The 10,470-nt window shown below is 37.0% G+C and overlaps 1 protein-coding gene across 1 annotated transcript; it reads left to right on the top strand.

The window, feature by feature from the left end:
- Positions 1 to 4,045: 4,045 nt before the first annotated feature.
- LOC133517945 (uncharacterized) lies at positions 4,046 to 10,149 on the top strand. The gene is made up of 3 exons (XM_061851429.1): positions 4,046 to 4,320; positions 5,378 to 5,506; positions 8,063 to 10,149. Exons 1-3 carry the CDS (start codon positions 4,114 to 4,116, stop codon positions 8,126 to 8,128), a joined length of 402 nt encoding a protein of 133 aa, XP_061707413.1. The 5' UTR covers positions 4,046 to 4,113; the 3' UTR covers positions 8,129 to 10,149.
- Positions 10,150 to 10,470: the final 321 nt, after the last annotated feature.

Genomic DNA, 10,470 nt, shown 5'->3' with positions numbered 1-10,470 from the left:
TAAATGATCGAAATACTATACGAAGCACGTTAACAAAAAGTATTACAAATTCAAATCGTTAAAATGTACATGTTTATTTCACCTATACAAATTATATTTACTTTTTTATTAATAAACTAATGTAAAATATCATATTTTGTGTACGCCACTATATTATATTTCAATAATTTAAATAATATTTTGGTCTCTTAAACGATAACTGTTTCTAAGCAAGCTTCGTAAATGCCCAGTGAGACTTGGTTGGCATTTCAGACGCTTATCAAGTAACCATTTCACTGTCCAGTCTAATTGATTCAGATTATACATGACACCAGCAATATGAGTCTTGAGGTCAGGTTATACTGGTATGCGCGTTAGTACAATAATAGCTAACAAATATGGAGGCCTACCGCGAACCACGAAGTTTTGCTTTGCTGTCGCACTTACGTATGAAATTACAAGTGCGACAGAGAGAAAAAACTTTCTTCGGTAGGTTCTTTGATGACTTAGATTTTTCGCTTTTGACAAGTAACTTAGCAATGCTAGGATCAAAATGGCGTAATATGTATGTAGGCTTGCGGACGCTTACGCTTGTTTTCTTTCGTGTTTCATTTTTAACGTATTTTCGATGAGGTGTTATTGAAGCACGGCGCGTGTCTGTCTCACTCCCTCTTTCGGTCAATCTAATTCATTGTTTCATTTTGAAAGGATTTTTGAGGAGATGTCACAGTGAGGCGAGTGAATGGTACAAACACAACGCATTTCTCGGTGGACCTTTTGTCCTTGCAATAATGTTTGTAGTTGGGCAGTTGATAGTGTGAGCGATGAATGCGATGACGTCAATGACTCATTTCTTCATTTGAATGTCGGCGAGCACCGAGCGCCTCGCGACTCTCTTGCGAGTTGTGAGGAACGCGAGTGAGTTTGAAAGTCTGAGAGTTTTTTTTTAAACTTGAAGTGTTTGAATGGTTTGAGTGGTAAGAGCTGTGTGTGATGCGCGCGAGTAAATGAGTAAAATTAATTGAGGAGTGATGTATGACATTTATGCGGTGTGAAGTTCTGCGACAATTTAACTAAATGAGTGGTACAAATGAGGTGCCTCACGAGTGAGCAACTCAACACTATTCGGAGTAAGCAATGTCTAGATTAATGTATTCGAAGCGTATATTTATTTTATTAATTATATACTAACATTAGATATAAGAATTAATATTGTATTGTATACTAACAAATTGTATGAGTCATACTTGATAAATAAATGAATTGATTGTATATTAGCATTAGCACATAAACAATTGCAAAAGTTAAAAATAAATATTTATGAAAAAATGTGGTATTTCGTTGTAGCCGTTGTAGCCGAATCTCATAAACTATAATACATTTAAGAAATGAAAATAAAATATTCCTAAAGCAGTGGAAATTTCCAATAAAAAAATCCCAAGTACTATCATCATCATCATCTCATTCATTGTAGTTTTCATTTACCGCTGAAAATAGCCCTAAGTTAGGGAATACTTAATTAAAAAAAAATCTCGTTCTTACGTCATTATCGTAAATGTAAACAAAAAAAAAATGTTCAAATAATTGGCGTAAAAATATTTCGGTTATCGGTGCTCTTCTTATATCAGTTATATCCATACTAAGCAATATCACGCTATAAAAAAAAAACAATACTTTGGTTATAATATTGTTTTATATTTAACAATTTTGCCCTGATTTTTAATTTTTTGTCAATTTTAAGTTGAAGTGATCTTATTAAGTGTATAAATAAGATGGCCTCCACGAAGCGTAATATTTTTACGCCAATTATTATAACATTTTTTAAAATTTACAATAGAGACGAAAGTTAGAGAAAAAAAGTGTTAATTAATAATTGCCTATCTTGTTTAAAAAATCTACCTTTAAAATTATATTTAATGTTACGTACTTACTCGCTTTTTCACGCCGCGCGCGCATCCCAAAAATGAGGCGCGGAGGGCTATTTTTAACGTTAAATTAAAACTACAACGAATAGAGTTTAGAGTACCTAGAGTTGGTTTTTTATTGGAAAATTTTCTCTTCTTAATAGTATTTTTCAAACGGGAAGGGTACGCTGATAGATATCATCTCCATACAATTTATATCCTAAAAGCTCCACATCTCACAAAATTGTATTGAGATGACATACAACTTTGCGAGAATGAGAATCTATCAGCATACCCTTCCTGTTTGAAAAATACTATAGGAATCTAACTTCTGCAATTTTTTGTGCTAATAAACGATTCGAATTCGAATACCTTTTTTCTAGACATTGTTTCAATTCCAATGAGGTATTTTTCAAGTATTTTTATTTCTTTTTTTTGACATTTTGAACTTGTCGACTAATAGTTAAAAAAAGTTAGTCTACTAATAGTTCCTTAAATGAAAAGATTACTCTGCCAAACGAAATTCATACAATAATTGTTCTGCCAGTGTTCTGCTAATTAACACAAAAGCGAATTGAACGGTATGTGAACCAAGACTAGCAAATGTCGACTAAAAGTTAGATCTACGAATAAATCCCTCTATGAAACGTTGACCTGCGAAACGTTGTCTGAGAATCGGGTATCTGCGAAAAATTTATAAGGTAGCCCCCTAATAGCCTTGTGACGTCACACTTTCAGTCTATTGAGATCGGTAGTACGATCGTTTAAGACTTGCAAGAGTCATGATTGTTCATGAACGAGTTCGGACTCCGACTCGCACTTGGCCGATTTTCGAGTGGCTGTGCTGTGACCACAACCTTTTTTGAGGGCTGGATCCGCGCCTGACACAACCCCGCTATAAAAGCACACGTACATAGCTGTCTCCACTTGCAATGCGATAATTGTGACTGCCCTTCTATCGATTTTGTAGAGGAACATATGTACATTGGTCATTTAATTGACTGTAGATTTAATTGGCAACCGCATATTGAACACGTAAGTAATAAACTTAGATCAGTATTGGGACGTCTAACTATTCTGAAACATAAATTACCGTACAAGACATTGAGAATGTTATACCTAGCTCTGGCTGAATCGGTAATACGGTACGGTATCAGCAGCTACGGACGATCGTATAAAACTAATCTTTCTAATATCTACAACCTACAGAGAACTATTCTAAAAACAATAGTTCCGAAAAATATAAAAGTAGCATGTAACAATAACTACTCAAACCTCTTTGAACACTGTAAGGTGCTTCCCGTACAAAATATAGTTAAATTGTCCATTCTTAAAGAAGAACACCTACACATAGATAAATTAAATGAATATCACAGAACAATGGATTAAGAAATATCCCTAATGCACCTAGATTCATACTACCATCATATAATAATGTCTACGGAACGAGAACTAATAATTTCATACTTACGAAAATAATAAATAGCCTTCCGAAACACATACAAGATTTATACCTATCTAACTCTTAATCAATTAAAAAAGTTAAAAATTATTTCATATCAAATAATTACGACTATATTTTGTAAACATATATTTGCTTTGTTATATAAATTAGTTTAATAAGTCCGAACCCTTGCTGTAATTAAGCCATTCATGACATTAGCAGTAAGTAAACATGGAACTCTGTGAATTTTTTTTAAACTAATTGGAACTTTAATAAATAAATAAAAAACAACTATAAATGATATTGCGTAACAATTGCGTAACACACTAATATAGTGTGTCACCTATGCCTGTGTATACACAGACGCTAAAATATGATATGTGATGAATATTTCACTCATTAAAACCATTTAAGTCAGCTTTAATTAATCTATCTGCGTCTCCTCAGATACTGCTCCAAAAAATACCTACTTAAGTAATACTTGAAACCTAACAAGATTCTATTACGCCATGTTGCGGATTTTCAGTGGTACTAATTTATTTTACTGGCTAGGAGTACTCTTTGCAAATATTACTATTACGCAATTATACGATATTTACCAAAAAAATGTTTACCAAACATACTATATATATTATAATGATATATATTTACATACAAAAGTCAAGGATTGCATAGCATTCCATTTAACATTTTTTTTTCAAATTAATTGAGTGATATGGCCGGTAGATATATTTTATTTGTAAAGACGCTATCTCAGGGCAAATAGATTCTTGTCAAGCTTTATCTATGGAAATCAACATTCTAAGTGTAAAGCGGATGGTGAAAATTGTCGCAGCTTCCGGATACCGCTTGGACCGCGCCATGGTGACGGCGGCGGGCATACTCGCGCTGTGCCGCGCCGCGCCCGGCCTCGAGCACCTCGGCGTCGCCGGCAACGGGGACGTCACGGATGCCACGGTGGCCGCCGTGGCAGCCGCCTGCCCCAAACTCGAGGTAACATGTATAAAGCAAGATCCCAGGGGCCCCAGACATTAATTATTTTCTCATGTACAAAATGTATGGGATAAAGTAAAAGTGGGGGGGTCATTTCTCCGGTACCAGATGTTAAAGTTCTTAGGTAAAAATAGTACCTACTACCTTTAATTCTCAGAGCTGATTTTTATGTATATTTTAGAAAATATTGTTATAAATTAATAATCAATATTGTCAAACAATTTTCGCTGGCGGTAACTTTTACCAGACGCTTTAAAGCTGTCAAAAATTATTATCACTTATATTCTCACGCTTGATTTATATAGGATACTCAGGGAACTGTTACAAAACAATTTGTAAGCAGCTACAATTATTTTGTAGCAAAAAAGAGTAAGTGTAAAATAAATAGAGCATAGACGCTAGTTGCGACACTTGCGACAACTGCGGGGTAGTTGAACTTCAATATGTTGATGTGGTGCGAGGGGCTTGATTACTGACACTATCTTCGGAAATAGAAATCGTAATATAATTTCCACATTTACGACCTTAACTGTTACCAGGGGGGTGACACTGGCAATGTACATAGTTAAAGTTATTAAAGATAGTGGTGATTTCTGTTATTTTATTCCAGACAACCTACATTTACGTAAAGTTGTCTTCCGATTATGTAAACTACGTCACTAGATGTCACTACAAATGGATATAATTTGAAAGCATGATACAACATTAAGAAGGTTCAAAAAAAGAATGTTCTAATAAATTCGTCAGAATCTTTACGTAACTTCACAGATTACTTGGAGACTATAAAACCGAAAACGAAAATTCTTATACGAATATACTTTCTACTTGTTAATCTTCCTAGTGAAGGATCTGATGTCGGGATCCTGGAGGAAACTCCTCAAATGTATACTGGTATACCTACCATACGTACCTATGGCGACTTTTTTTACTTCGAACCCCGGCATCCGAACACCAGCCAGCCTTTGTCATCTCGGACATATTAATAAACTATAGTCTCTGGTATCCGTGTTTAGCTTTTAATCTGATTCGTTTACTTATATGTTATCCCTTCTTTCAGTCTGTGGACTTGCGCGGCTGTGCGCAGATAGCGCAGAACATCGACATTTTGACGGCGCTGGCGGCGCCACAGCGCCGGGCGGGGCCGCTGCGGCTGCGGCTCGCGCGCACCGCCGCCAACACATACCAGGTAACGTGACGTCACCTAGAGTACTTCTGTGGGCTACACTATACAGACGGAGGTAGTACAGGACTTTAACGTGTCGACGGCGCTGGCGGCGCCGCAGCGCCGGGCGGAGCCGCTGCGGCTGCGGCTCGCGCGCACCGCCGCCAACACATACCAGGTATCGGTACCTTAGCTCCAGTAGGTAAAGGACGGATTAGTGCGGCTCAGATACCAGAATGGAATGAAAATATAACTGGAACATTTTTTCCTATAGGTTTGAGAGAGACAGAGCAAGAGAGAACGACGAGCGCGACTTTGAGTAGAAGAGAAAATATGAAATATATTACAACGGGTCACTCCCGTATTTTATTCCCCGTGCCACATTAAATGTCCTGACTTTAGACATAACTCTATTGCTTCCATGTACACGGCAGGCAAATTAGTCTGACTCACGAGGTTAGAAATAATCCCAATAGTCTCATCCACCGGCACATTGAACAGAGACGTAACGTCAAAACTCACCATGAGTTCGTCCTCCTTTAGTTGGATACCCTGTAGCAGGTTGACGAAATGCTTTGAATCCTTTACATAACTCGCAGACTTGCCTGTGAATTCCACGTGCAAGCTTATAAATTGGCGAGTCAATCTGACTGACTATAGGTCTTAATGGCCAATCAGGCTTAATGGATTTTAGGTAAACCATAGATTTTTGGAGATGTCGGGTTCAGAGGACGCAGTCGGCTACCTAAGTTTTTGTCCGGTAAGCCTAGCAACAACTTGTTAACCTTGGCCATCACTCTAGACGCAGGGTTGTATTTCACCTTCTTATAAGTGGATCACTCAACAAGTAAACCAACTTATTTTAAAGTACGGGAGGCTATCGAAATTAGTCGTCATCCGAATTTTAACCGTGATGATTGTGGTTGGTCAGTGCCTCCGAGCTGGAAAACTGTGTTGGGTACTACGTCGGTGGACAGTGTGGACGAACCATTAGCGAATGACGTGGTGAGTGTTGTGTGCAACCCATTATTTAATAATAATGCCGTAAACGAGGGTAGTTTCTCGCCTCCCTGCCGCCACCGGCGCCCGCGCCGAGTCATCGGGCGCGAAGGGCTGCGTCCCGCAGTCTGCGCCGGTCCGTCAACCCAACCTCCTGACGACACTACTCGGAACGGAGTGAAACATGTCGAGCGTTTTTCGACTTAAAATACGTGAATTACCCGTTGTAATATATTTAATATGTCTGTGTCTCTCGGAAATTTTGTTATTAGAAAAGAAAATGTTTATAATCTAAGGAAATAACTGCCGAGAGGAGGGTGCGGGTGAGGGACGATTTATAGACGAGCCAGGAACAATTTCTATGACCAATCGCCTCCCGGCTAAAAACTCGTGTAGTGGTTAACGGCTAGGTATGATGAACCCTCGTGAACGTCAGCTCGTCAGCCGGTTATATCGCGGTGGTAAGAACATCAGCTGGTCGCATGAACATGTGAAAAATAAGCGCTACACCTTTTATGATAGCAAAAAAAATCATGAAACGTTGCATGTAGCATTTCATCAGGCGTAATCGCCTAAAAAGCCATCAACGGATTACGCAATTTACACATTACACATACTTTGCCGCACATAAAGTGGTAGGCGCATATTTTTTACATGTTCATTTTACAGCTGACGGTAAATCCACCGCGATAGAACCGGCTGAGTTTTTTAAGTTTAAAACAGCATCTAAACTATCATCTGACAAAGTATCAGCCGGGAGGCGATGACTGATGAAATGTGCTCCTGGCCCGCGGTCTATTATAAATAGAACAGCCTAGCAGCCTACTCCCTACTTATCCAGTAACTTTATACATCAAATGTGTTTGCGTCAAATCCGGTAGTTCTGATGTATTGCAGTCTTGTTTATGATGTTGGCCCAATGAATAATCCAAGTTTGTGACCTCGAGCGCCGAACGCAACTTAATCAAAAATCGAAAGTACCGTGAAAATTTCGTTTTCTTTTTGATCGATTATAACCCTTTTTGCTAGTACCTTCTCAGTAGACGGAGACGTCTACTTTTTAACGTTGACTAAATTTCCTCTAATTTAGAGTACTTTTTAAATTAGACTAAATTTTCTACAATAAGTGACTAGAATTGTCTCTGTTAGACGTAATAGTTTCGGAGATAAAGCGTTTCCAAATTTATAATATTTTTGAACTTGTAAGTGCAGTGAGTATGGATTGGCTCTCCAGGTCCAATCTATATGCGATATTTCTTCCTGCTCTTAGCTACTAGGACAAGGTGAGCCTCCCCCCCTCCCCCCTTTACTGGGTCAAATCAGCTTTGTTTGACTAAGCAGCACCGCCTGAGACAAAAGTGCATACTCACTGCATTTACTTACACTACTAATTCAAGATCGAGAAACTGTTAGGTCCACAGAGTCAATTCTAGTCTCGTATTGTAGGAAATTTAGTCTACTTTAAAAACGCCCTAAGAGTGAGAAGGTACTATTAATAACTAGTCCTTTAGGGTTATAATCGCCCAAAAAAAACAGGTTACAGTTTCCATACGCAAATAAGTAATTTTTTTTTGTTTTCAGACACAGGCAACACAAGGACTGATTTTTGACTTCGTAGACGCTCCGAGATTGTTCAGATTAGTGTAAACAATACACAAGAAACTGTTTCAGGGAATTTTCCCAATGCAAGTTATTAATAAGATATGTACCTAAAAGCTGAAAGTCGATTTTAGAACTATGATACTATGCGTTACATAACTTTAGTTTTATAGCGTAGATAGGCCAGGCAACGAATGCTCAAAAAAAGGTATACACAGAAAAAAAATAGTTCTCCAGCCAAGTAAATACTCTTGTCAAGACATTTTGTGTTTCCTATATAAGGAAAAAATAAAATTCTTGCTTCATACCCATGGGATATGAACTAAAACAAATATGTAAATAGTCATATAGTTATATATTGCCTACTTGATATGTTTAAATTTTTTATGAATGAATATTGTTATTGAAATAAATAAGCTCTGTATTTATTTATTTATTTAAACTTTATTGCACAATATATGAAGAGTACAAATGGCGGACTTAATGCCGGAAGGCATTCTCTACCAGTCAACCATGAGCCAAACCGAAAGATCCTAATTGGTGCAGGGTCAGAATACAGAGTAAAATGACAAAAATAATATCACAAAATTATACGTACATAAATAATATGTGAAAAGGAATTTAATTTTAGATTAGATTTTAGTTTACAAGGGGTCAAAGTTGTTGTTTAACCGCTCGTGATATATTGATACCCGAGCTTAGCAAGTGGTTCGAAAAGCGGAATCTTGAGCGTTAGGAGGGTTTCTAGGCACGACGGTTAAACAGATTTTGCCATGGAATGAAACACAATTTTTTTCACCACACCAATGCGAGGAAAATACTAACTGTAAAACATCAAACAAAATCAAACCAAGTTAAATCCATCATTTAAAAGTCAATTCAACCAGCCAACATGAGGAAACTACTCAACATTTTCATCAAATTACTTTGCCACTCATGGATAAAATGCCACTATCTCATCAGTTTTTGAACAAGCACTAGAGACACTTCTTGGTGTGGTGAAAAAATACTTCAAACCATCTGTCATATGCATCTGTCAGACTGGTGGCCAAAAAATTAGTTGACATCAAGTTTTTTCACGCGCAAAAAACGTTCGTGTAGATCCCGTAATTCCCGTACATCAATTTTTTTATTCATTAAATATTTTGATTTGTGTTTTCTAAGTATTCACACTACTACCAGCCTCCGCGACTGGGGCTTTGGGGCTGCCAGTACATAAATCTAGATTATACAGTTCAACGTTAAAAATTATACGAAATTCGATTGCATTATACGCAAAGGATTAGGTATACCCGATTTTTTTATTAATTACTTCAAAAACCGACTTGTATTTAGTAAGTAGTAACTAAAATCTCTTAATAAGTAGGGCCGAAACACAACACAAAAAAGTAAAACACATCTCACAGATTAACAAACACCTGTCATATAGAACACCAAACCGATCAAATGGTCAGAGGGTCTACCGCGACCCACTTAAAATCGAAGTTCGTCAATTGCGGGCATTTTTCTCTGTCACTCTAATTACGACTTAGTAAGAGTAAAAGAGATCCCCGCAATTTGCGATTTTCGCGGTAGGCCTCCTGAGCCTAAAGAGGAAAAGCACTCAAACCGTCACCGTATCATATTATCCCGTTGCCCATAGATTTATAATTAGCATAGATGCCTAGTCTGTAAATCCCTAGTGAAGCCATTTCGAGTACGACATTATGTCGCACTCGTGTCATCGTAGACGCGAGTTTGTTTGTGTACACCTCCCGGTTATAAATTAAAAAATACAAAAAGATGGTTTTTTTGTGCGGTGAATGAGTGTCACAACACATCAGTGAATAAAAACAAACCGCCTGATATAACATTTCACGAGTAAGTATCGAGTTTAATGTGATATTTTTACGTAATTGTAAATACAAAACTCCAAATTTTCATCAGCCGCCATTACTTATAAATGTTGCCAGGTGATATTGAATATTTTTTTCCTCGAAATGAGGCATGACGATTACATTGATAAAAAAATTAATATGCTTACTTTATGTTCCTTGTATGACTATAGAAAATTATATTCTTTTGCAGGATTTCATTTTTTTATTTCAAATTATGTTTTGTCTTTTATAAAATTACAGTTTAAATTCATATTTTTATTTTGTGTAAAATTCATTTTAGATTTCCGACTAATCTGCTTCTATCTGCGAGATGGACGGAAAGTTTCAGCTACAGTTTCAGGGCTATTGATATGTTGCTAACCGAATTTTAAGGTCACTCTTTATAAATAGGCTCAGAAAATTATTATTATTTTGTGCACATTTGTAAAATAAAAAATAACATTTATTTATTTAAACCATTGACATATATATGTAAGGACGGGCCTTACGGGCACTAAGAATGGCGCTTGTTCA

This window comes from Cydia pomonella, chromosome 5 (genome assembly GCF_033807575.1).
Source record: "Cydia pomonella isolate Wapato2018A chromosome 5, ilCydPomo1, whole genome shotgun sequence".
In the NCBI taxonomy this organism is placed as follows: Eukaryota; Metazoa; Arthropoda; class Insecta; order Lepidoptera; family Tortricidae; genus Cydia; species Cydia pomonella.
The sequence above is the reverse complement of the archived record's forward strand: the minus strand, read 5'-3'. Positions and strand labels throughout refer to the sequence as shown.